At 42.2% G+C, this 26,984-nt stretch overlaps 2 protein-coding genes across 8 annotated transcripts in view; one reads left to right on the forward strand and one right to left on the reverse strand.

Annotated features, from left to right (window-relative positions):
* Positions 1-4,323: 4,323 nt before the first annotated feature.
* Sirt1 (sirtuin 1) lies at positions 4,324-26,784 on the forward strand. 3 transcript variants are annotated; one of them, XM_041656503.1, is made up of 10 exons: positions 4,324-4,867; positions 6,474-6,590; positions 7,811-8,052; positions 10,181-10,333; positions 16,882-17,029; positions 17,627-17,706; positions 18,947-19,133; positions 20,282-20,836; positions 22,038-22,364; positions 25,887-26,784. In XM_041656503.1, the coding sequence occupies exons 1-9, from the start codon at positions 4,465-4,467 to the stop codon at positions 22,343-22,345; spliced, it is 2,193 nt and encodes a 730-aa protein (XP_041512437.1). In that variant the 5' UTR covers positions 4,324-4,464; the 3' UTR covers positions 22,346-22,364; positions 25,887-26,784. The 3 variants fall into 3 exon arrangements, with proteins under 3 accessions (XP_041512437.1, XP_041512436.1, XP_041512438.1); XM_041656502.1 differs by lacking the exon at positions 25,887-26,784 and having other exon boundaries at positions 4,325-4,867; positions 22,038-23,894; XM_041656504.1 differs by lacking the exon at positions 25,887-26,784 and having other exon boundaries at positions 4,325-4,867; positions 7,952-8,052; positions 22,038-23,894.
* Positions 24,994-26,984, reverse strand: part of Herc4 (HECT and RLD domain containing E3 ubiquitin protein ligase 4) — a 75,966-nt gene continuing 73,975 nt past the window's right edge. For all 5 annotated transcript variants that reach the window (XM_041656498.1, XM_041656497.1, XM_041656499.1 and 2 more), the window contains 2 exons: positions 26,445-26,547; positions 24,994-25,611 (listed from right to left, as the gene is read on the reverse strand). In XM_041656498.1, the coding sequence (XP_041512432.1) occupies positions 25,403-25,611; positions 26,445-26,547 (312 nt within the window). In that variant the 3' untranslated portion in view covers positions 24,994-25,402. The remainder of the gene's footprint in view (positions 25,612-26,444; positions 26,548-26,984) is intronic.

Raw genomic sequence — 26,984 nt, forward strand, 5'->3', positions numbered from 1 at the left:
AGGTCACCCTGTCCCTGAGTCAGGACAACTTTATCAGTCTCCACCTGGTGACTGGGGGGCGGGCACTATCTTTTCTGGGAACGTGAAGCTAGTCTGGGATTTTTTTTGTTTGTTTGTTTTTCGAGACAGGGTTTCTCTGTGGTTTTGGAGCCTGTCCTGGAACTAGCTCTTGTAGACCAGGCTGGCCTCGAACTCACAGAGATCTACCTGCCTCTGCCTCCCAAGTGCTGGGTAATCTGGGATTTTTGATTTTAAAAGACTCTGCTGGGAAATTCCTGCTTGTTCTTTTGAGAATAAGGGATAAGGGTCTTGCATTCCCCTCTTCTCTTGGTCCTAAAGGGGGCTCAATCATGAGCCTGCTTGCTATAGCTCGTATATTTCGTCGGCCCTACTGATGATACTATCATAATTTCAGCTGTATAAGGCCTGAGTGGAGTATACCCCTGTTGCACCATAAGTTGTATACTTCCCAACCTTTGTTTCATATATTCGAGTATTGTATTAATAATGTAGGGCCCAAAGGTGAGTATTAGGAGGAAGAGTAACAGAGACCCTATTAGGGACGAAACAAGCGTGGTGAACCAAGAGGATTTAGAATACCAGGCCTCAAACCAACTCTGGTTGGCTTCGTGTTCTCTTTTCCTTCCTTTGCTGTGGAATCTTTTACAATTCCTGAGTGGTCTGTATAGAAGCAGCATTCTTCTCCCAGAGTTGCATATAGCCCTTTTCTTTTAGGAATAGTAAATCCAGGCCCCTTCTGTTCTGTAACACCACTTCTGCCGGTGAAGACAGAGACTCTTGCAGGTGGGAGATGGAGGTTTCTATTCTCTGAATGTCCTCATCTATTGACATGCGGAGATCCGCATAATAATGCTGTTGGAGGACGGGAGGCTGCTCCTGTCCCCAATCCTGCTAAGCTGGTTCCCAGCAGGATGGCAAGGGTAAGGGCTGTGACCCGCTCTCTCTAAGAGCATACTGGGTAGCCTCACTAAGACTTAATTCCTCAGCGGCATGATAGGTTACCCTGGGAACCAGGTGTACAAGGACACAAAACCCCTTCGTTCGGTTCAGCACAGTCATGTGGGCGCAAGGTGTTAGGCCAGAGGAACATGCCCATCAGGTATCATTTGCTGGGACCAAATATCCTGATTGGTTTGTGAGGGGCATAGTGTGATTGCAGAGGGGTAAGTGGTGGTCAGGTATTGTCCCTACACACAGTCCCTGACCTGAGACTAGTTCGAGGGTCAAGGAGGTATTTGACTGCCATCGGCAAGAACCTGAGGCCCCATTTTGTTCCTCTTACTGCTGTTTTTTAAATTATAACAACCCATGCAAATAAAAATAAATCTTCAGGCTGGGCGGTGGAACTACAGAGCTAGTTCCAGGATAGGCTCCAAAGCCACAGAGAAACCCTGTCTCGAAAAAACCAAAAAAAAAAAAAAAAAAATCCATTGAAAAGCTAACCCCACAGAGGGACTCTAACTTCTCCCTACCTTGCTACGAGGGCAAGTGCTGGGGACGAGTTCAGTGCTAGCTAGCTTGTATTACGCTTACAATAATAGACCTTGCTTGTTGCAGTCTGGGGAAAAAAAGGCAGAAGTCATGCCATACAACATGGCTCACATAGGAGGTTCATTGGAAGAGGAGAGAGAAGGGGCAGAAAAGAGGATGGAGAAGGGGGCAATGAGGGGTGTGGGGAAGGTGGGCAGAGACATGGCCCTGGGGACGAAAGTGGCAGAAGAGAGAGAAGGGAGGTGGGTAAGGAGCACCTTTTAAAAGGTGATGTAGCAAATAATGTGCAGGGGGGGGAGGGGGGGAGGGGTTGCTTTATTTTGTTGGTATTTTGGTTTCTCTGTAGCTTTGGATCCTGTCCTAGAACTTGCTCTGTAGACCAGCCGGCCTCTGCCTCCCGAGAACTGGGATTAAAGGCGTGTGCCACCACTGCCTCTGCCTCCGGAAAACTGGGATTAAAGGCATGTACCACCACTGCCCTGCTCACAGGGGGTGCTCTTAAGAGTTTGCAGCTGAGGGGCTGGAGAGATGGCTCAGCGGTTAAGAGCACTGACTGCTCTTCCAGAGGACCCGGGTTCGATTCCCAGCACCCACATGGCAGCTCACAACTGTCTGAAAATGCAGTTCCATGAGATCTGACACCTTCACACCAACGAACATAATAAAGTTAAATAAATAAAAAGTTTAAAAAAAAAAAAGAGTTTGCAGCTGAGGACTATCCTATCAGGACCCTAAGGGCAGGTCTGTACAGATGCCGGAATACTAATATTGGTGTTTTGCCTGCATTTATTATGTCTGGGTGAGGATGCCAGATCCCCTGGAATTGGAGTTACAGTTGTTAGCTACCATGTGGGTGCTGGGAATTGAACTCAGGTCCTCTGGAAAAGAAGCCAGTGTTCCTAACCGCTAAGCCATCTCTCTGGCCCCTTAATTTTTAATCATTTTTCATAGACTTTAAGACAGGGTCTGAATAGCCCTGGCTAGCCTGAACTCCATATGTAGGCCAGGCTAGCCTAGATTCTCCTGCCTCTGTCCCCTTTCCCTGCAGCCCCTGTACTGGTATTAAAGATGTGTGCCACCACACCTGGCGATTGTTTTGTTTTTGAGACAGTGTGGGCTCAAATTCACTACATAGTGAAATGCCTTAAATTCCTGATCCTCTTGCCACTAACTCCCGAGTTATCGGATTAGGAGATTACATACCAGTCTCACTGTAATTGAGCCGTGTGTAATTGAGTTCTAATGACCCAAATGGATAGAGGGGCCCAGAATTTCAGGGTAACTGAAAGTGAAGGAGCTTCGAGTTGGGGAGGAAATAAGGATTTAGAAACATTAAAGATTTATTTAAATTCCAGGTGATGGTGGCTCAAGCCTTTAATCCCAGCACTTGAGAGGCAGAGGCAGGCGGATCTCTGTGAGTTCGAGATCCTGCACCCTGATCTACAAGAGGGAGTTCCAGGACAGCCAGGGCTACACAGAGAAGCCCCGTCTCGAAAAGCAAACATACAAAGTGTCTTTTTATGTGTCTGGGTGTTTTGGCTGCATGCATGTCTGTGTTTGCCAAAAGAGGGTGTCAGATCTGCAGGTGAGTCCCCCTGTGGATGGTGGGAGGCAAACACAGGGCCTTTGCAAGGGCAACAAGTGCTCTTAGTCACTGAGAGCCACTTCTCCGATTCTAGAACTAAGATTTTTACATTTAGTTTTCAGCCATTTATTTTACACCTGGCCATCTGATTTCTCACCAGAGCACTGCAAAAAACATGGCCTGTTACTTTTAAATTTCATTTTCGAGACAAGTTTTGGGTATTTCAGGCCTTTTCTGAACTTCCTATGTAGTTGGAAGATGACCTCCGGGCCCCTCTCCCTAGAGCCTCATGCATGTCTGGGAGTGTGACTTGACTTTACACCTGAGCTGAATCCTCAGTCCTGGTCTTGCCACTTTAGAAATGATTAAAGATTAGATTTAGATGGTTTGCGATGGTGGTGCACACCTTTAATCCCAGCACTCGAGAGGCAGAAGCAGGTGGATTTCTAAATTGGAGACCAGCCTGCTCTACCGATCAAGTTCCAGGACAGCCAGGGCTGCACAGAGAAAACTGTCTCGAAAAACAAAACATAAAACCCAAAACAAAAAAACCCAAATAATAATAAATTTAAAAAGGGTTCAGAAAAGACTCAACTGCTGAAGTCACAGGAGCCAGGCCCCAAATTTGACTCCTTCACAGAAGTGCGTAAGAACCAAATGCTCTCCCTCCTATCCTCGCTCTTGCCGCCCCACCTGAGCCAAGGGATTAAATTTTACAAATGACAAAAGCGAGGTCCAGAGACCGGAGCTGGGGGCCTTAGAGCAGAGGGGCCCAGGTCCCCCGGGCTCTGGGATTAACATTCCATTGCACTAGATAAGGGAAGGTGGGAGACGGCGCAAGCTCCGGGAGAGACTACAGCGGTAAACTGAGGAAGAGCTGTCACAAAGCGCCAGGCAGGTGGGGGAACTCTTCTCAGGGAGGCCGGCCTTGACCAGTTCGGGCCGCTCGCCGCTCCAGGGCTTTTAAAAACCCCTGAGGGAGAAGCCGACAGAGGCGAAGCCAAGCAAGGGGCACGCGGGAGGCCCAGGTGGGAACTCGCGGCCCCGCCGCCAACTTGAGCCGCAGCCGAGCAAGCCGAGTCGAGCCGAGCGAGCGGGCGGGTGGCGAGCAGAGGCCGCCGAGGGGAGCCGGGCCCTTGGGTGGGGCCGGGGAGGGCCGAGGCCGCGGGCGGCGCCCGGACACGTGACCCGGCGTGTTGTGGTCCGGCCCGCGTGGGTGGCGGGAGCGGCACGGGGGCGGAGGCGGCGAGGGGCCGGGTCACGTGACGGGGTTTAAATCTCCCGCAGCCGAGCCGCGGGGGCGCCAGTGCCGCGCGTCGAGCGGAGCAGAGGAGGCGAGGGCGGAGGGCCAGAGAGGCAGTTGGAAGATGGCGGACGAGGCGGCGCTCGCCCTTCAGGCCGGCGGCTCCCCTTCCGCGGCGGCCGCCATGGAGGCCGCGTCGCAGCCCGCCGCCGAGGAGCCGCTCCGCAAGAGGCCGCGCCGAGACGGGCCTGGCCTCGGGCGCAGCCCGGGCGAGCCGAGCGCGGCGGCGGCGGTAGCGGCGGCGGCGGGGTGTGAGGCGGAGAGCGCCGCGGCCCCGGCGGCGCTGTGGCGGGAGGCAGTAGGGGCGGCGGCGGCGGGCGCGGAGCCGGAGGCCCCGGCGACCGCCGCGGCCGGGGACGGAGACAATGGGTCGGGCCTGCGGCGGGAGCCGAGGGCTGCCGACGACTTCGACGACGACGAGGGCGAGGAGGACGACGAGGCGGCGGCGGCAGCGATCGGCTACCGAGGTGAGTGGCGCGCGCGGGGTCGGGACCGCGCAGTCGCGTCCCTCCGCGTCCCCGCCTGTGACCCGGTCCCGGGCTGGCTGGGGCCCCGAGGGTTCTTCGGGCTCGGCGGCGGCGGCGGTGGCGGTGGCGGCGCAGCTCGGCCCCGGCTCGGCCGCGCGCCGCCGAGCTCGCCGGCCCTGCAGCGGAGCCGCGCGCGGACTCGCCGCTCGCCCGGGCCGCTTTGCGCTGCGCGCAGTCACCCGGGCTCTTGTAGTTGTCGTTGAAGTTTTCCCTCCCTCGGATGCTTTTGACCCTAGCGCCTTTATTAAAGTTGCATTTTCCTGGCAGCTCGCTTTGGGCTGTCCCGTGGCTCGACCTCTGCGATTGCGTTTGCAAGCTGACACCTGTATGGTGGTGTTTTTTTCTTTTTGGACCGATATCTTTTTTTGAAGTTAGAAATTTTTAATAGACCAAAGCTGTTTGATGAGGCACCGTCTTAAAAATGTAAGGAAATGACTGTTCTAAAAACAATAATTTCCTGAGATTGCATTTAAGCACCTAGGTATAGAAGAGTAATAGTTTTACAGTACTTATTTTTCTTCTGAAACCATGTGCTCATAACATTTTTTTTTAGTTTCCTAACATCTGATATTCTGAAACAAACCGACTTCTGTATGCCATTGACACCAAAGGTGTTGTATATGTAATAATGTCATCTGAACTTCTTTTGCTCAGCATTTATCGGAGTCTGTCAGTATTTGTGGACCATCATGTATTTAAAAGAAAAGAACGGCGTGCTAGGGACTGGAATAGTAAATAGCCCTGGATTTCAGCTATTAAATGGGGGAACGGATAGTGTAGTGTGAAGCATGTTTTATGTTCTTTAAAGCGTAAATTTGCTGAGGCAGGAAGTTTTCTACTTTGAGGGCTACAGAAAGACTGGCTGGGGCAGGGAGGACACTGCTAAGGATTAAGGTTTTTTTTCTTTCTTTTTCTGAGACAGGGTTTCACTGTAACATTCGTGGCTGTCCTGGAACTCATTGTAGAACCAGGCTGCCTCCCCTAGTGCTGGGATTAGAGGCATGCGCCACCTACCACCGTCCTGTTTGTGATAATTTCTGTTTGATGCATTTCATGAAGCTGTAGGTTTTAGCCCTTGACGTGAAGCTCAGATCCTATTTTTGAAGGTATGTTTCACCTTAAGCTTTTTTTTTTTTTTTTTTTTTAAAAACAACTTTTTTTTTCTTTTGAGACAGGGTTTCTCTGTGTAACAGCTCTGGGCATCCATTGTAATTAGGCTGGCCTTGAACTTACAGAGATCGACCTGAGTGCTGAGGTTAAAGGTGTGCACCACCACTGCCCAGCCCCGTTTTTGATTTTTGAGCTAGGGTTCCACTTTAGCCCAGGCTGGTCCGGATTTCACTGTTCTGTGTAGGTTGGGTGTTCTCAGCTTCTGTGCCTCCCATGTGCTGGAATCATAGATGTAAGCTGGTTTTTGATTTTTGTCTCAATAACCTGAGTCTTGTCATGTAGCTCAGACTAGCCTGAAAGTGCCAGTGACTGCAGGTGTGCACCCCTAGCCCCAGATGAAGATGGTTTTGTCAGTAGTCTTTGTTTTCTTTCACAGACAACTTGCTGTTCACTGATGAAATCATCACTAATGGCTTCCATTCCTGCGAGAGTGATGAGGACGATAGAACTTCGCATGCGAGCTCTAGTGACTGGACTCCACGGCCGAGGATAGGTATGCTTGGAACCTGTAAGCTTTGAATAAATGCCCTTTCTTTCCTTCCTTCTTTTTGAGACAAGGTGTTTTGTAGCCCAGGCTAGCAAAATTGCTCTGCAGTCTTTTGCCTCTGGAGTATACCATAACCAGTGCAGTCTTTCTCTTTCTTCCTTACACCTTTTCTTTTCCCTTTCTTGATTTCTTTGACAGTTCCATGTACCCAAGCTGGCTTTAAACTCATGGAGTCTAGGGTGTAAGGATGATGTTGAACTTCCTCCCAAGTGCTAGGATTATAGGTGTGCCACACCATGTCCCTATGTCTGAGGATGTTCCTCATCCCTGTTCTTTTTCTTTCATACTGTTGACCTTTTTTTTCCCTCTTTTGCTCCAAATGTATCAGTATTTTTAAAAATGTGTCTGCTTTCTTGTTGGGACAGGATCACTTTCTTGTAGCCTAGAACTGGCTTGAACTCACTGTATAGCCCCCATTGGCCTTCAGTTCCCGTCTCCCTTGTGTTTAAATGCTGGAGATTATAGTTATGTGCCACCAACGTCTGCAGTGACTTCCCCGAAGCTATTCTTGTACCATCTTTAAATTTTCTCACCTTTATCATTTAGATTTAGTTTCTCAGGTATTGGTAAGGTTTTTTCTTGGCTTCCTGCATGCTAATTCCTGAGTTGCTTCCATCTTCTACCCATTTGACCCTTAAAATATAATCAAAATACTTAGACCTCCCAGGCAGTGGTGGCATGCACCTTTAATCCCAGCACTCAGAAGGCAGAGGCAGGCGAATCTCTGAGTTTGAGGCCAGCCTGGTCTACAAAGCAAATTCAGGACAACCAGGGCTACACAGAGAAACCCTATCTTGCAAAACAAAACCTCAGACCTAAGCAAGCTCTTGTTCAATCAGATTTTGTTTGGGATATGACATGAAATACCTTTAAATTGCACCTTTTTTCTGTTTCTATTTTATTGGGTGGGGGGGCGCTTTTGGAGACAGTTTCTCTGTAGCCCTGGTTATCCTGGAACTGTCTCAGACCAAGCTGACCTTCTAATTCACAGAGATCCACCTACCTCTGCCTCTGTCCACTACCTGGCTCTAAATTGTATTTTTAAAATAATACTAAATTAAACTTTGCATAAAAGTTTTATATATTGCTAACTTATTTACTTGACAAAATAAATGAGGTTTTAATTAGAATTAGAACTGACTGAAGCCTTTCTTCCCTTAATATAGGTCCGTATACTTTTGTTCAGCAGCATCTCATGATTGGTACTGATCCTCGAACAATTCTTAAAGATTTACTGCCAGAAACAATTCCTCCACCTGATTTGGATGATATGACACTGTGGCAGATTGTTATTAATATTCTTTCAGAACCACCAAAACGGAAAAAAAGAAAAGATGTTAATACGATTGAAGATGCTGTGAAGTTACTACAAGAATGCAAAAAGATAATAGTTTTAACTGGAGCTGGGGTATGTACTGATTTCCAAAGGGGCCATAGCACACAAACTGCCACACACCAAACACAAGCAAACAAAGCAGCTGGTGGGGGTGTAGGCCTTTAATTCCAGCACTCGGGAGGCAGAGGCAGGCAGATCTGAGGCTAGCCTGATCTACAGGGCCACTTCAGGATAAACAAGGCTGATGTTACACAGTAAAACCCCATTGAACAAAGAAAAAAAAAAGAAAAAGGAAAAAAAAACCCAACCTTTGTCTAAATTACACCCACAGGGAAAACTAATTGTATTCTGGTGTTGAGGGGCTAGTGCACACGGAATGCTTTGGCAGGCTCACCTTCTGTCTTCCAGAACTGAGATTCTTAATGGTCATTTAATACCTTTTCACTTTGCTTGAAGTGCTTCTTGCTGCTAACATAATGTCTAATATACTACACAATACAGAATTATGAGTTGGTCTTAGACCAAGTCAAATGAAAAAGGCCAAGTCTCTACAGTCTTAAACCAAGTTAAAAAAAAAAAAAAAAAAAAAAAAAAAGGTAAGCATGTTACCTTCCCAACCGTATTTTAACCATGAATTAAGTTTCTGCTTTCTCAATGAAAACTGATTCCACTAGAGCCTTGCTATCATGCTTTCCAAAAGAATCTAATTTCTCCAAATTCCCAGGAGCTGGAGAGATAGCTTGATGCTCTTGCAGAGGACCTGGAGGCTCACAACATCTGTCACTCCAATATCAGGGGATCTGCTGATGCCTTCTTGTCCTCCTTGGGCACTTCACACAGTAGAACAAAACATTCATGCAGGTAAACTACCCATACACATAGAATTAAAAATAAACTTGACTACAGAAAGTGGAGAGATGGCCTAGCCATTAAAAACAACTTGCTGCCCCTTGAAGAGAAGCTAGATTTGGTTACTAGTGACCAGATGGGAGCCCACAACTGTTCCAATTCCTGGGAACCCAACATCCATTTCTGGCCTCTGCTGGCACCAGGCACACACATAGTACACATACATTCATGCAGGCAAACACACATACAAAAATAAGATCTTTAAAAAGGGGGGGATGATCCCACCTACCAATTGAGCTACAAATAAACATTTAAAAAAATTGTCAGACTTTCCAAAGAACCCATAAGTAAATATGTTATATTCCTGAACTGGAGAGATGATTCGGAACTGAGCTCTTGCTGCTGCTAGGCGGGGACCCAGGTTCAGTTCCAGCACCCACATGACCGTTGACAACTGCATGATGTGATTCCTTCTGACCTCAGGACACAAGGTGCCCATGTGGAGCACAGATATACATGCAAGTTTCCTTACAGACATAGAAAACAAAAAGAGTAAAGCCTGATAGCTTTTTTGGGGAGAGGGGGACTTTTTTTTTTCCTGTTTTTTTTTGAGACAGGGTTTCTCTATGTAGCTTTGGAGCCTGTCCTAGAATTTGCTTTGTAGACCAGGGCTGCCTTCAAACTCACAGAGATCTCCTTCCTCTGTCTCCTGAGTGCTGAATTAAAGGCATGTGCTACCACTGCTTGGCAAATTACTTTCTTATGGTATGTGGGAGACAATTGTACTATTGAACGTTGTGAATACCCAGGACCCACAGCCCCTTTATTGTAATGGTTTTTCTGTTGTGGTTGTTCCAGCTAGTCTTAAATCTGAACCTAAACAGCCCCTCAGTCTCAGCCTCCTAAATATCTGAGACTACAGTCATGAACTTGTGTGCCCAGCTTTACAGTACAGGGTTGAAATTTTGGAATTCTAGTGTTCTTGAGGTATTAAAAGCTGGCCATATGAAAGCAGTTTCTTTGGTATTATCTGCAAGGAAGTCTTACCTACTTTTAGGTTAAAAAAAAATGAGGTTGATTTACTCTAATTATATTTGCTTTAATTTGTTTAAATGCTTAAAGGTTTTTAAGGTTGGCCCGACTTAGCACCACTAAAAGCAGTATGTGGCAGATTAATTATTCTCATTAGTTTACTTGTCTCTTCTGTATTTGAGAGAAATTAGAAGGGTGGTGTTTCTGTTCCTCAAACTTAACTTTTCTTTGCATTCTTACCACCTAATTGTGTGTACTAGAGGCCCTAATTATGAAGGTAGATAATTGAATGTTGAGAATTACGTCTTGAATATTTCAGGTTTCAGTTTCCTGTGGAATACCTGACTTCAGATCAAGAGATGGTATTTATGCTCGTCTTGCTGTGGACTTCCCAGATCTCCCAGATCCTCAAGCCATGTTTGATATTGAGTATTTTAGAAAAGATCCAAGACCATTCTTCAAGTTTGCAAAGGTATCACAGTTTTTTGTTTGTCGTTCATGAGAAAGTGTTGTTCTCATGTATAGATGTCTTAAATTGACATTGGTTGCCCAGTGAAGTGAACGCTACAGTGTGGTAGGTAGAACTTTTGTTGTTTTTTAGGACTGATTGTAAATAATTTTTGGTCTTTTGTCTGTCTCCCCCACCACTCCTTTAGTGGTTTGTAGATCATAAAAAAAATGACCTGTTTTGACTTTGAATCTATTTTCTGAGTCATAAAGTTTATAGGACCTACTGTAGTATGGTTTGTAGTAGACAAGTTTTAACGTGTGCCTCTGTCTGAAAAACGATTTTTAGTTACCAAAGATTGAGATTTTTGAACAGATGACAGGACCCTTGTAGAGTCTTCTAGTCTTTCTAGTTCATAAGTCAGTCAGTCACTAGCTGCATATGGCTATTGAATACTTGAAATGTGTTGCTATAAGTGAGGGACATACTTAGGGATATTAGAGATTTTGCTAAAGAAAAATGAACTACTAATTGCATTTATTAAATATTAAAAAAACAAATATTCAGGGATATTTGGTAAAATGTTCAGGAGTCAGGCATAGTGGTGTAATCCTGCATTCCCAGGATTCAAGAGGAGACTCTTGACTTAATGATCAGCCATGGCTACATTGTGAGACTCAGCTTCAAAAACAAAACAGCAACAAAAATTTTTATTAGGTATTTGAAATTTTCACTTGAATGTGAATTAGAAAATTGAAAATTGTATCCCTGGCTCCATATATCTGCTGTGCAGCTGTACTGCTATAGAGTATATATATCGTCCCAAGATTTTCATCTGTCACTAGAAAATTTTGCAGTTTTTTCTGCAGCTCATCTCAAATTTTCTTTATTTTTGAGGCAGTCTGTAGGCCAGGCTAGTCTTGAACTTTGCATAGCCATGGATGGTTTTTGAGCTTCCTGATCTTCCTGCCACCACCTACCACCATGCATGCCTCTTGTTAGTTCATTTTTATGGGACTTGTAAATAAATCCCAAAGGCTCTTCTGTATTAGGTAGACTTTTTTAGAGAACCCAGAAATTAAATAGGATCTTGAAAGTTTTATTTCAGAAGGGTGGAGTGGTGAGTGGGTGATGCGCATGCCAAAGTGCAATGTGGAGAACTCACATACATGCGTGTGTGTTCTTGGAATTAAGTGAACTTGGTTGACAGGATTGGCAGCAAAGCCCCTTTACTCACTGATCCATCTCACATCTTGCGGGCCCTAAGCTGAATTGTAAAAACTGTCTTTATATGGTATATTTATAGAACTGTGAGGGAATACTCTCAGCATCCTAGGTGCTGGAATTATAGGGGTAACCACAGTTTGCAGCTAGGATGTGCTATTAGAATCTCTGATACTTAGCGATGCTGCCTTGTCTCAACAATGAGAGATGTCTGATGTCCTATGAACTCAGTCAGTAGACATAGGTTCAGAAAGGTCAGCAGGTACCTAAGTTACTTTCATGTCTTACATAAGCAGAGTTGGTTAGTGTATCTCTGTTTTTCCCAAGGTTTTTCATGTAAATTCTGTTGTGAGTGGAGCACTGCATTGCCAGTAGCCACTTTTGTCACTGTCTTACAGGGTATCAAGTACAGATACATCTCTAAAATTAAGGGTTCTGAACATTTTTAAAATTACGTTTAGTTATTTTGTGTATGTGTGTGTATGGGTAAACATTATTTTGCTCTTCTTCGGGGGATTATAAAGGCTGGAATTCCAGTAGGCATAGCATGAAAATGCTCTCCAATAATGTGTAACAAACCAGGGTTTAGGAGGTGGAGGCAGGAGGATCTCAAGAGGTAAAAGGCCAGTCTCTGCTTAACACTTGAGTTCCAGGCCAGCCTGGGTTGCAAGTTGTAGAGCTTTAGGCCCTGGATTCATGTCCTACAAAGGACATAAATGCTAGACTGTTTTTGTTCTTAAGGTTTAATTGGGTTTATGATGCAAGTGAGGAACATAAAAGTTAGCCTTCATAGAAAGATATACACGGGGGAATCAAAGATCCTCAGTTTATGGATGATATTATATACATAGACTCTTAAAGGCTCCAAACATGGCTAGGAAGGAAATCTGAGGAAAAGCCGTTCACAGTCAAAAATTGAAGAGATGAGACAGTGCTTGAGTGCATTCTACTTAGAAAGTTTGGAGATCAGTTTCCAGCAACTTGTCTCTACAGCTGCTGGCGATCACCAGTCCCAGTATAAGCCTGGGCTGCTGGCCTCCACCTCCATGGCACCTGCACTCACTCACCCCCACCCTAGACATACATATAATTAAAAGTTTTAAGATAGGGGTTGGAGAGATGGCTTAGAAGTTAAGAACACTCAAGAGTTCAGACCTGTTAAGAGGGACCTGGGTTTGGTTCCTATCACTCATGTGGTGGCTCACAACCATTCATAACTCCAGCTCTCTGAGAGGGTCCAATGTCTTTCTGACATTCTTGGGGACTAGGCAAGCAATACATATACATATTACCTATAGGCACAACACTCATAAAATTTCTTTTTAGTATATAAAAAAAATAAGGGTTAGATGTGGTAGTACATACAGGTCTTTAATCTCAGTACTCTGGAGTGAGAGGCAGGTGTATCTCTGTGTTCCAGACCAGTTAGGGCTACATGAAATGCTGTCTTTAATTCAGCCTTATCCATGTAAGCTATATAACATGTATAACATGTGAAGTATGTATAATGCTCTACAGCATTATAATGTGAAATACAAGTATAGGTTTTGCATGTTCAAGTTCAGTAGGGATTAGTTTTTAGCTTCACTAATTGAAATTCTTTCATTAGATTAGACATATCGGTGTACTCTGAAAAAATCTTGTTAGAAACATGTATAATTTTAAGTATTAGCTGACTGAGCTGTGAATTTATTTAAATGGACATATAAGTGAATATATTTATAGGATATACATTATGTTGCTCTATATACATTATGGGATGGTTATAGCTGACTAGTGACATCCAGTACTTTTTTTTTGTTTTTTTGGTTTTTCGAGACAGGGTTTTTCTGTGGTTTTGGAGCCTGTCCTGGAACTAGCTCCTGTAGACCATGCTGGTCTCGAACTCACAGAGATCCACCTGCCTCTGCCTCCCAAGTGCTGGGATACATCCAGTACTTAATATACTTTCTACTCTTACACTCAGACATTGAGTGTTAATTGTAATCTCTGTGTTGTACAATATATCATCTAAACATCATTCTGTCATATTGTGTCTGCTCACCAGCTTCTTCCACATCCCATTAGCTGAGAGTTAATTGGTAATAATGACTAGGAGTTCTCAGGTTGTTTTTACAACACATGACACTGAAATTCTACTGTATTGTCCCTAAGTCGTTTCAGTGACAGCCAAGTCCACTTAATAAATCATCTCTTTGTTATATGAGACCATATGGCAAAATGTGTAGCCCATACAGCCTAAAATATGCACTGTCACGATCTTGTCTAGAAAATCTGTTTTCTTTTCTTTTTTTTTTTTTTGGTTTTTCGAGACAGGGTTTCTCTGTGGTTTTGGAGCCTGTCCTGGAACTAGCTCTTGTAGACCAGGCTGGTCTCGAACTCACAGAGATCCGCCTGCCTCTGCCTCCCGAGTGCTGGGATTAAAGGCGTGCGCCACCACCGCCCGGCGAAAATCTGTTTTCTTAAAGTTAAATATCCCCCAAGAGGAAGCCAGCAAAAGGTTTTTATTGAGTAAACTCTACTGAGGTTTTCTGAATGAGTATGAGGAAGAGTCCTTACTGGAATCTTTGGTTTCTCTATGGGCATGTGTGTGATGTTTATGCAATGCCCAGATGTAAGTGTGCATGTCACAAGTGGTGGCCAGAGTTGACTTTGGGTATCTTTCTCTATTACTCTCCCCACATTGTGTATGGAGGCAGGGTCTCCTGTTTCTGCCTTCTGCATGCAGAGTTATATAGCAAAGACTTACCCACTGACCCCTTCCTCCCCAGCCCTTCACTTTTTTGTGTGGTGCTAGGGATTGAGCTCTTAGCCTCCCACATGCTGAGAAAGAGCTGGGTTTTTCCCTGTAGCCCTGGGTGTCCTGCAAAATTTGTACATCAGGCTGGCCTCAAATTGGGAGGTCTTCCTGCTTCCTGCCTCTGCCTCCCGAGTGCTGGGATTAAAGGTGTACACCCCAAGTGCCCTGCAGAATGTTAGCTTTTAAAATTACGTATTTTAAATTTGAACTCAGTAGAACGGTCTAACACTTATGATTGGTTTTTTTCTTTTATTGGAGGGCTAGGGGGTTCTCTGTAAAAGCTTTGGCTGTCCTGGAACTTGCTTTGTAGATAGACCAGGCCTGCCTCCTGCCTCCCAAGTGCTGATTAGAGGCATGTGCCACCATGCCTGACTTGAATGGTTTCCTTTTTGGGTTTTTTGAGATAGATTTCTGTATGTAACAGCTCTGGTTGTCCTGGAACTTGCTCTGTAGACCAGGCTGGCCTTGAATTTCCGGATATCCCCTGCCTCTGCCTCCCAAGTGCTAGGATTAGCAGATTAACAGCTGCATCCCTGCCATTGGTTTCTTAAAAGGCTTTAGGATGTTCAGACCTGAGATAACCTATCTGATGTAAAGTTCTTTTAGAATGCTATAATTTCTAGCTATCCTTTAGTTTGACCTCTGTGTGCTGGGCTTTTAGGATGTGCCGCATAATCCAGACTCAAGTTTTTTCCTGTATACGTTGGAATGGAAATCAAAAATCTTGGATTTTTGTGTAGTGGACCACAATATACATGACTTCATAGAACCTAGGTTATTGTTGAGTGTGGTGATGTACATCTTTTTAATTCCAGCACTGAGGAGGCAGAGGCAGGAGGGTCTTTGAGCTTGAGGCCAGCCTGGTCTACATAGTGAGTTCCAGGAGAGCCAGGGCTATGTAGAGACAGACCCTGTCTCCTTAAAAAAAAAAAAACCAACCAAACAAAAAAAAAACAACCAAAAACCAAACCAAAAAAAAAAAAAAAAAACCCCAAAAATTTGCTTACTAAGTTTAACTTGTGAGTTACTAAATAGGTGAAAAGTTAAGTCCTCTAATCCTACAGAAATCTCAGCCTTGTTTACAGTTGCTGTGTGTTCTCCTCATGTGTTTATACAGACAGAACCATCCATATGTGCATACAATTTCAGGGTTTTTTTTTGTGTGTGTGTTTTTTGTTTTTTTGCTTAATAAACCGGTGGTGGCGCACGCCTTTAATCCCAGCACTTGGGAGGCAGAGGCAGGCGGATCTCTGTGAGTTTGAGACCAGCCTGGTCTACAAGAGCTAGTTCCAGGACAGGCTCCAAAACCACAGAGAAACCCTGTCTCGAAAAACCAAAAAAAAAAAAAAAAAAAAAAAAAAAAAAAAAAAAAAACCAAAAAGATTTACTCCCTGGTGACTAACTTGCTTTTTTCCTGTGTCATGAACTATTTTTCAGTTTAGTGCATGAGAGCCCTCTCATTCTCTCAGTGGCTAAATAATCCACTGTATGGGTATACGTTACTATACAACCAGTTTCTCTATTGATGGACATATGGTTGTATTTAATTTTTGCTAACATTGTGATGAATTAGATAGAGCCTATAGTGTAAGGAAGTAGAAAGTATTGCTACTTTAAAGAAAAAAGAAACTTCCTTTGCCATAGTCACTTACTAAATAAAATTGAATAAAAACACTGTCAAGGTAGGAGGACCAAAATTGATACTTTTTCTCTGATCTTTTTGCCATGTGTATATCTGAAATCTTTGTTTTTAAAGAAGAAACAGCATTGAAGCATTATTTGGGGGTAAAAACACACACACAAAATCCAGCAAGTCAGCACTCATGAGCAGCTCTGTTCTATCCCAGTATGCCTGTGCAGTGGAAGGAAAGCAATGTTGGTAAGGAATTAACACTTCAGCTTTAAACCTCCAGCAGGTTGATAATTATGAATGATAATCCAATAGCTTTAAATAATACATTGAGAGCCTTTTTTAGTTGTCAAGTCACCATACCCTTTGATATCTGTAATTTCAGTGTAAAGTTTACCCTTTTTTTCCTTTAAAAAAATCTGAATTTACAGCCAACAAAATTCTGATGTACCTAAGGTATGTATTTCTTCTGACTTACATTATCCATTAAGATGTGTTTATGGGCTGGGCGGTGGTGGCGCACGCCTTTAATCCCAGCACTCGGGAGGCAGAGGCAGGCGGATCTCTGTGAGTTCGAGACCAGCCTGGTCTACAAGAGCTAGTTCCAGGACAGGCTCCAAAACCACAGAGAAACCCTGTCTCGAAAAACCAAAAAAAAAAAAAAAAAAAAAAAAAAAAGATGTGTTTATGGGTCACCTTACCTTGTTCTTCAAGGGACCACGTTCACCAATGCTGTTTTGTATAGCAACAGCCCTTTCCTAGGTGTGCCATCCATCTAAGTGCTTTAAAATGCTCACTGTGTTTATTAAAGTATTATATACATGGGGGTTATGATTAGTACATTTGACTAAACAGAAGCAGGATATCTGTTATGTTTATTTAATTAATGGAAACCTTTCTGCCCTTTGCATTATGTAGGAAATATATCCTGGACAATTCCAGCCATCTCTGTGTCACAAATTCATAGCTTTGTCAGATAAGGAAGGAAAACTACTTCGAAACTATACTCAAAACATAGATACCTTGGAGCAGGTTGCAGGAATTCAAAGGATCATCCAGTGTCATGGTTAGTAAATGTCAACAGTGGTTTCTGTGGTGTGCTTAGATAGAAATACTGGGCACGGGAAGAAGCTGCGTAACGAGATTAAGCATTATTTGATAATCTTGAATGTACATAACTGTAAAACATACACAATAATGCAGAAATAAGGCCTGTGGTGTATGCCTAATGATAGGCAATTCAAGACCAGCTGTGACTATATAAGACAACTGGTACCTTCTAGTTGCAGATTTATTTAGCCCTTGCAGAGTTGTTTTTCACAATACCTTTAGAGGATAAAGAATATATACGTGCTTTATTTATTTATTTATTTATTTATTATGTATACAATATTCTGTCTGTGTACATGCCTGAAGGCCAGAAGAGGGCACCAGACCCCATTACATACAGATAGTTGTGAGCCACCATGTGGTTGCTGGGAATTGAACTCGGGACTTTTGGAAGAGCAGGCAATGCTCTTAACCTCTGAGCCATCTCTCCAGCCCTATACGTGTATTCTTAAATAACCCATATTATATTCCTTGTAAGACTTCAGGAAAACTCAGGCTAAAGTTTATTGTGTAAGCCACAAATATTTCTTAAAGCAGGTATATTTTGTTTTAGGTTCTTTTGCAACAGCATCTTGCCTGATTTGTAAATACAAAGTTGATTGTGAAGCTGTTCGTGGAGATATTTTTAATCAGGTAATTTAATTCATCTGCTCATTTTAGGAATTTTGTAAACTTGATGTTTCTACCTTCATCTTTTCTCCCCTTCTGTAAAAAGCATGTATTATACAGAAGGAACGCTGGAAATTCTGATAAATTATGTTTTCTACCTTAAGTAGCAAATCCTTGTATGGTGAAGGTGTTAGAGCACACTAAGGAGAAGGGGGGTGGTGCGCGCACACGCGTGCATGCTTGCAAGTTAACCTGAGTGTGTGTGTGCATATGTGCACACTTGCCAAGTTAACCTGAGCTAAGAGTCATTTAAAAAAAGAAAAAATTGAGCCAGTTGGTGGCACATTCCTTTAATCCCAGCACTTGGGAGGCAGAGTCTCTGTGAATTCAAGGCCAGCCTAGTGTAAAGAGGGTTTCAGGACAGCCAGTACTATTACACAGAGAAATCCTGTTTCAGAGAAACAGAAGTTGGAATGTTGCTTGGTTGGTAGAATGCCTGTTTAACATTCAGAGTCCTGAGTTTGCTCTCCAGCACCAGTAATCTGGTTAATCCCAGCACATTGGTGGCTGGAGAATAAGAAGCTGAGGGTCATGCTCAGCTACAAATAAGTGATAGTGAAGTATTTACTACACGAAAGCAAGCCGGGTGGTGGTGGTGCAGACCTTTAATCCCAGCACTTGGGAGGCAGAGGCAGTCGGATCTCAGAGTTTGAGGCCAGCCTGGTCTACAAGAGCTAGTTCCAGGACAGGCTCCAAAGCTACAGAGAAACCCTGTCTCAAAAAAAAAAAAAAAGACAAACATATAAACAGAAAATATAGCAACATACATCCAGAAATAGCCGCACAATTAATTATGTATATTGGAATGGAGTCACTTTCACAAACATTTTTAAAGGTCAAGTTTTTTTGTTTCCATTCTTTTTTTCTTGTGCTCGCTTTTTGCATGCTTAATATTTTGTGTGCACACAGGTGGGCATGAGGAAATGACAACACTTGTGTGGAGGTGAATAGTGAAAGAAATCACGGTGTTGGGGGTCAGAAGATCAATGGGGAAGGGGAGGTGTCAGTCCTCAATCTACCATGTGGACTCTGGGAGTTGAACTCAGATTGGTGGCTTGGCAGGAATTGTCTCCACCTGCTGAGCTGTCACCTAGCTTCACAATAGGCTCTGTCAAATTTATTTCTGCTCAGCTTTTATGTTTCCTGGGAATATAATATTGACTGCTTCTAACTTGGGCTCCCTTCACTTTCTCAATTTGTGCAGGTAGTTCCTCGGTGTCCCAGGTGCCCAGCCGATGAGCCACTTGCTATTATGAAGCCAGAGATTGTCTTCTTTGGTGAAAATTTACCAGAACAGTTTCATAGAGCCATGAAGTATGACAAAGATGAAGTTGACCTCCTCATTGTTATTGGGTCTTCTCTGAAAGTAAGACCAGTAGCATTAATTCCAAGTAAGTTGGTTTAGGGGAACAGTTCTGCATGCCGTGTGTTGTGGATCTGTGTAAGAGGTGATTTTACTGTTTCTATTTAGAGAATAGTTGAAGGTCTAAGCTTTACTTTAAAAAAAAAAAACTTATTTGTGTATATGAATTTTACATGCATGTATGTGCACCATTTGGATTCTCTAGAACTGGGGTCACAGATGGTTGTAAGCTATCTTGTGGGGGAATCTGACAACCCCATTTGACCAAAGTGGTCACAAGTACTCAGATTAGGCACTTACATGCTGGTAGATACCACCCCCTTCTTTGAGACAAGATCTCACTATAGCCTGACTATATTCACTATATTCAGACCAGGCTGGCCTCATACTTAAAGAGATATGTCTGCCCAGTCTTCTGAGTGCTGGGATCAAAGGCATGTGCTACCATTCCCAGCTAGTAAATCTTTGGTAGTTAGGAATGACACATACTTGTAAGCCATGCTGTGGTGGAGTCAGGAGTTCAAAGAATAGCGTCTGCCACATAGCAAATTTGAGGCTACCTGGGTTAGATGAAAAGATAAAAGTTCATTTGCTTATGCCCAGGAGCTAGGCATAGCAGCTAACACCTTTAACCCCAAGAGGCAGATCTCCGAGTTTAATTAAGATTATCCTGGTCTATATACAGTGTTCCAGGACAGCCAGGGTGACACAAGGAGACCGGCTTAATGCGCCTTCCCTGCCCCCCCCCCCCCAAAAGCTTATGTCCAGTTTAAGTTTGCCATTCTTGAATTACTCTTTCATGTTTCTGTTGCCACCTCCACTGTGTGAAGCAGCTATGTGCCCTTTCATAGCAAGGGGATATGAGATTCTCTGAGCCTTCCAAACACCTAAAGCCACATGTTGTGATAGATTGTCATCTTTATAATTCAAAGAAGTTTTGTTATTTAAAAGTTTAAGCTTTCTGAGCTGAGCTCTCTGAGGCTGGGACACAGGATTGCCATGTGTTTAAGGTCAGAGAATATGGGAGAAATTTATGTCGCTTCCCTCATCCCCTCCATTTTTTATGGCTGAGACAGAGTCTCATGGGGTTTTTGGCTGCTGTCTTGGTGGGATTAAAGGGTAGCACAATTGCTTTTTCTTCCTTTTTCTAACCTCCTTTTTCCATCCTGTTTTTAGGTTCCATACCCCATGAAGTGCCTCAAATATTAATAAATAGGGAACCTTTGCCTCATCTGCATTTTGATGTAGAGCTTCTTGGAGACTGTGATGTCATAATTAATGAGTTGTGTCATAGGTTAGGTGGTGAATATGCCAAACTTTGTTGTAACCCTGTAAAGCTTTTAGAAATTACTGAAAAACCTCCACGAACACACAAGGAATTGGTTCATTTATCAGAGTTGCCACCAACACCTCTTCATATTTCTGAAGCCTCAAGTTCACCTGAAAGAACTATACCACAGGATTCTCCTGTGATTACTACACTTGTAGACCAAGCAACAAAGAACAAAGTTGACGATTTAGAAGTATCTGAATCAAAAAGTTGTATGGAAGAAAAGTCACAAGAAGTACAAGCTTGTAGGAATGTTGAGAGCATTAATGTAGAAAACCCAGATTTCAAGGCTGTTGGTTCCAGTACCGAAGAGAAAAATGAAAGAACTTCAGTTGCAGAAGCTGTGAGAAAGTTTTGGCCCAATAGACTTGCAAAGGAGCAGATTAGTAAGCGTCTTGATGGTAAGGAATGCTGTTTGTTGAACCATTTCAAGTATTGTGATCCAAGAAAGAGGATTCCCAATGTCAAGAGAAAAATTTAGTGCTGTGTGTGTTGAGTTAGAGAAAGGCAATACTGTGATACAGGGCTTCAGATGGCTAGGCAAGTGATCTCCTAAGTGAGCTATAACCTCAGCTCTAGGAGTGGGTTTTAAAATATATTGCTGTGCTGTTTTAAGTGCTAGAAATGACTTAACAAGATGGATGGCTCACCAGGTAAAGACATGCTGTGTTTCCCTACCTCCCCAGTAGGGGATAGGCTCTCATACTGGGAGAGCAAGCTGGCCTTTAAATGTATCCAAACCATAGCTGTCTAGACAACAGCAGAGCACTATAATATAAAATCTGTTTTCCATCCCCTATAGAAATAAAACATCATCAGACTTTTTATATATAGCCCTGGCTGTATCCAGAGATACAGAGATCCGCTTTTCTGCTGGGATTAAAGGTGTTGTGATGCCCAGCTTTGACATTAAAAGAAAAAAAAGTTTATAGTTCCTCTAAAGTTCCCTAGAATTGTGGCTATAAGCTGTCACAGCCCAGGGTAAGAAATTTTAGATATTAATGGTGAACTTGCTTCATCTCTCTAGTACTAGGATCATAAATATGTGCCACCATACCTGTAATGTTGTTAACTCAGATTTTAGTGGAATAGAATAAATCTTTAAATTCTGGGGCACTCTATTGTCTACTGTCTGTATACTTGTAAAAACAGGTGGTAAGATGTTTTAATATTTCTGAAGCAGAAGACCCTGATAACAGAGCCCAACTTTTAAGCAGTAATTCATCCTCGTTTCAGGTAAACATGAACACTTATGTAGCATACCTAAACCACCTTTCATACCAACATTTCCAAACATAACTCTCCCCCTCCCCTGAAGTCTGGACATACACAATGGGAGACTTAGCTCTGGGAAGTGTAACTTGCCTGTATCATATATACATCTTTGCCTCTGGAGCAGTCTTTTATCATACTGTATTTTACAGGTTTTGTAGTCTGCAAGGTAAAAGCTATTTTTGTTTCTGATTACCTTGACTAATTAACATGGACTTAACAAAACCACAACCTAGAAAGTTTGTGAGCCTTCCAAGATATACCGAATGGACACTGTTCTGCCTAGAATCAAACAACTGAAAGGTAACATTTCTTACCACTCTATTTCAGGTAATCAGTACCTTTTTGTACCACCAAATCGTTACATATTCCATGGTGCAGAGGTGTACTCAGACTCTGAAGATGATGTCTTATCCTCTAGTTCCTGTGGCAGTAACAGTGACAGTGGCACGTGCCAGAGCCCTAGTTTAGAAGAACCCATGGAAGATGAAAGTGAGATTGAAGAGTTCTACAATGGTTTGGAAGATGATCCTGATAGACCTGACGGTGCTGATGGAGGGGACCAGGAGGGAGTTAATGAAGCTGAAGCCATGCGACAGGAAGTGGCAGGTGTGGACTATCCATCAGACAAATCATAACGTTATCACAGCTGTCCAGGTACAGGAACTGCTCCACCAGCATTGGGAACTTCAGCATGTCAAAATGAATGTTTACTTGTGAACTTAAACAAGGAAATCAGAAAGATGTAATATTTATAGACTGGAAAATAGATTGTCTTCTAATTTTTAAAGTTCCATCATATTTCTGTACTTGTACATTCAACACTAACCTTTTTTAAAGGTACCTAGGTATCTTTAATCAGCTGTTAGTTGACTTCAATTTCCTTTAAAGGTTTCATTTGTATGATACATCCATATGTATATATAATTTTGTTTTTGCCTAATGATTTTCAACATTTTAAAGTTTTCAAAAAGCCATTGGAATGTTAATTAATGTAAAGGGAACAGCTTATCTAGACCAAAGAATGGTATTTCACACTTTTTGTTTGTAACATTGATTAGTTTTGAAATCCTCAATTTTTGTTCTGCTGAATTTTATTTTTAGCAGTTACCTTTTGAAACACTGGCATTTTCAAAAACTTGTGGCAGCTAACTTTTTTAAATCACTGATGACTTTACAATGTGAGAAGGAAGTCAGCATGTGTGGGGAGCACTCAAAACCTGCTCAGTTTGAAGTGTATTTACTGCTTAAGATGGCATGTACTTGCTGCAGTCAGCAGACTAACCTGATTTGAAAATGTTTCAGTTGCTCTAGAAACAATAGTCCTGTCTATAGGTCCCCTTAGCTTAACCTATCACTGTGGTAGAGCCTGCATCTATTGTCACCACAAGTACTAAACTGCCAAGATGTGCATATGCAAAGCCTTTCTGAACCTAATAATGGTACTTCTACTGGGGAAGAGTGTAATATTTTGGACTGCTGTTTTTCCACTAATGAGGAAAGCTACAGGTCTCTTAATTAAAGTTCCAAAGTAATAAATTGTAACTTAGCCAGAAAGTACATTGTTTCCTATTGAGGATTTGGTGTAATGTACCCCAAAGTGTGAGCCTTGTATTATGAATAGTCAATGAAACTAGTTCTTATTTATTTAAAAGCTTAGCTTGCCTTAAAACTAGGATCAGTTTTCTGAACTGCAGAAGCTTTTAGCCTTTCAAACAGTTCACACCTCCAATTACAGTCAGTATTTATTTTACAGACTTCTTTGGAACATTACCCACAAATTTAAATATTCAATGTTGGTTTAGTATTTATTACCAAAAAAAAAAAGGTTTTGAAATATAGCTGTTCTTTATGCGTAAAATACCCAGCGAGGACCGTTACTGCCAGAGAAGACTAATTAATAAAAGTGGCTCATTTCCCTACCCAAAAGAGATTTCAATCTGAATTTGGCTTACACTAAAGAATGCAGTATATTTAGTTTCCATTTGCATGATGTGTTTGTGCTATAGACAATATTTTAAATTGAAAAATTTGTTTTAAATTATTTTTACAGTGAAGACTGTTTTCAGCTCTTTTTATATTGTACATAGACTTTTATGTAATCTGGCATATGTTTTGTAGACTGTTTAATGACTGGATTATCTTCCTCAAACTTTTGAAATACAAAAGCAGTGTTTTATACTTGTATCTTGTTTTAAAGTCTTATATTAAAATGGTCATTTGGCTCCACCCCCCCATTAACTTGCCAGCCCAATAAGGTTCACTCGTGTTGGGGTCTTCTGGTGTCTGATCCCAGAATGCCTTCTATCTCTAACACCAACTTACTGTTGAGAACGAATCTCAATGACATGAATGTGGAATGAAAGCACTAAAGGGCACTGTGTATCACCAAGTGTATCACCAAGTGATAAATAACATGGTTTTCCCTCCTGCCTTAATCTGGAAATCAAATTAGATGATCATAGAAATAGCCAGAGCCTCACCTTGTGGCACAGAGCCAAAAATGTGAGCAAGAAATGAACTCTGCCAGGTGTGTGGTGGGCATGCCTGAGACAATGGGGTCACGGAACGACCGCTGAGACTACAGTAGGTGAGAAAGGCAACAAGAGTGCCACCATGCTGGGCTTCAGTATACTATAGGAGTGTTTACCTGTAAGATGTCCTTATTACAGGAAAGAATGAACCTTAAATACGAAAAGACATCCAGGGCCCATCTAAGCATTTTAAAGTCCCATTTAGTGAATAGCTTGAACAGCCTTGACAATTCAGAATACTTACATCAGCAGCTGAGTGCGTTTACATATTCCTTAGCACCAACCAACATTGGGGCTTGTGACTTCAATGCCTGCTTCTAGCCTCTCGTTCATAGTGCACAGAAATGATACAAACCTCCCTGAGTTTGAATCCGATGAGAACCACTGGAAGTTGAAATAGTAAGCTTTTTAAGTTGAAAAGAATATTTGCATTGTAGCTAACAGAGTTACATATTTAACTCTTCCACAGTTTATTAACAAGCTCACCCTTAATTAAGACTTTCTAAAGCACCAAGAATTTAACAAATACTACAGCATCAGTTCCAAAGTGGCCACTGGTTCTGTTTCTGGCAACTTTGATTGTCATGTTAACAGGCTGTATATCTCAGGACTCAGGAAGGAGGAAAGAACTTCAATTTATGTCTGCACAGACATTTAATGTAGTAAAGATGTTTCCACCATGCTTTTATGGAGGCAGATCATTTTTAACCCTTAAAAATTGAGCTCAGTTCAATTACAGCCACAGAAACTACTGGTATCTGAATGTCACCATTTTATTACAAAACTTTTATTTACAAAATGGAAAAATAATCAAATAACTAAAGGCAGGCCATAGTTAGGTTTTTACCCAGTGATTGAAGAAACATTAAGCAACAGTTCCATGCACTCACACATCAGGTCATTTCTGAAATATGCAAACTCTTAAAATTCCTGTTAGTAAAACTTTAATGTATTCACAATACTGTATGAGGACAGGGACAATTCATGGTTATGTACAGTTTAGTATTAAGAGTTGCTCAATTTTTCTTTAATATTTGGCTTTCATCAATACAGTAGTGAACAATTTGCAAGTGAGAATTACAAGTACTTCTCACTTTGCTGAAATTCACAAGAAAAACACAAGTGGTTTGCCTTTGCACTAAACAGAACAAAACTCCAAGGTTATATTAAACTGAAGCCTTCATTGTGATCAATAGCTTGGATCAATTTAGATCGTAGAGTTTCTTTTTCTGTATATTTTGGTAGATCTAAAAGATTAAAACAGGTATGGGAAACCGGAAGATAGCTCTCACCACCTCCTGTTGACTGGATGACTAGTTTCAGACTCTTCATGCCAAGAATGGGAATGCGATCACTACCTGTCAAAAATACTGCCAAGAAAGATGATTTAGACAACAGTCCAGTGACCACAGCCTAGCTTTGCATGAACATCACCCACTGTCTTAAAAGTGCTCAATAAATACTTGGTGAAGAATGTTGGTATTGACAAGCATTTAGAAGTCATTTAGAGAACTGGTTAAACTAGTTTTTTGTGTGTGTGTAAGTCAAAACTTTTAGAAGTTCTCTCCTGCCACACGGGTGCTGGGTTCTGGAGTCAGGTGTTAATGCTAAGCTGTGTTTACTGTTGCTTTTTACTTTGAAACAGGATCTTGGCAACTGCCCAGACTTCAACCCTATTTTCCAGCAGACCTTGGAACTTGAGCTCCTGCCCATGTCTTCTGAATAGCCAGGGACTTTGCAAAAGCAGTGCACACTCTTAACTGATAAGTGAACACTCCTGAGAGTGGGGAGACCTTCAACAGAGGAATGCCCTAGAACATTTTATACAAGGTAACAAATAGGAAAAGAAATTAAGCCATGCCCTACAGCACAGAATTCAAGTTAGGTTTCCGAATCTCAACCACCTGTAACAACAGTTCCAGGGGATCAGACACAATTCTTGCCTCTGAGGACAACATACATAACACAGATTCAACATACATATAAATAAAAATCTTAAAAAATAGCAAAAACTAATTTTTAAAAACTGGGCTAATATTTACAATTTTTAAGGATTTATTAATTATGTATACAGTGAATTCAGAACTTCTGGAAGAACAGTCAGTGCTCTTTAGCCTCTGAGCCATCTCTGCAGCCCATATTTTACAATTTTAACAATTATATTCTTGTCTAATAGACTATACAGCTGGTCAGAAATACTTACATAGAAATTGCTTCTTCTTTTCCAGTGGTAATTCATGAAACACTTCCCAAAAAATTTTTATTGTGGGATGTTCTGCCCAATACTCCCCTTTGTATTCTGTATTCTAAAAAAAGTACAGACAACTTTTTTTAGCATTAAAACTTATCACGGGTGAAGTGAACTATTGCAATCCTACTGGTTCCCAGGAAGAGGGAAGAACAGATCTAAAATCACCAGAAATGCTTATGCAACACTATCAATAAGGATTTATTAAAATAGCACAAAAGGTTTATTAAAATGCTAACATGAAATTTTATAAAATTTTACTGTTTTTTTTTTAAACAAAAATGCTAAGAGGAATACAACAATATTCTGTGGTATAAATTTCTGAGCCAGCCAGCCCTCAAAAGTTTTTCCTTTGTAGTCCCCTCCCTGTAGGAGTTACCAATTTAACACTAGATTTGCCAGAAAAGCACTGGGTAGAGAGCCATTTAGTCGGGTCACTCCTATGGCATTGTCTCAAGCACCTCCCCAGTGCTATCAAACAGTGCACTGTGGGTA

This window comes from Microtus oregoni, unplaced genomic scaffold (assembly GCF_018167655.1).
Source record: "Microtus oregoni isolate MIOR12 unplaced genomic scaffold, Mior012 000007F_ref0000211, whole genome shotgun sequence".
NCBI lineage: Eukaryota > Metazoa > Chordata > Mammalia > Rodentia > Cricetidae > Microtus > Microtus oregoni.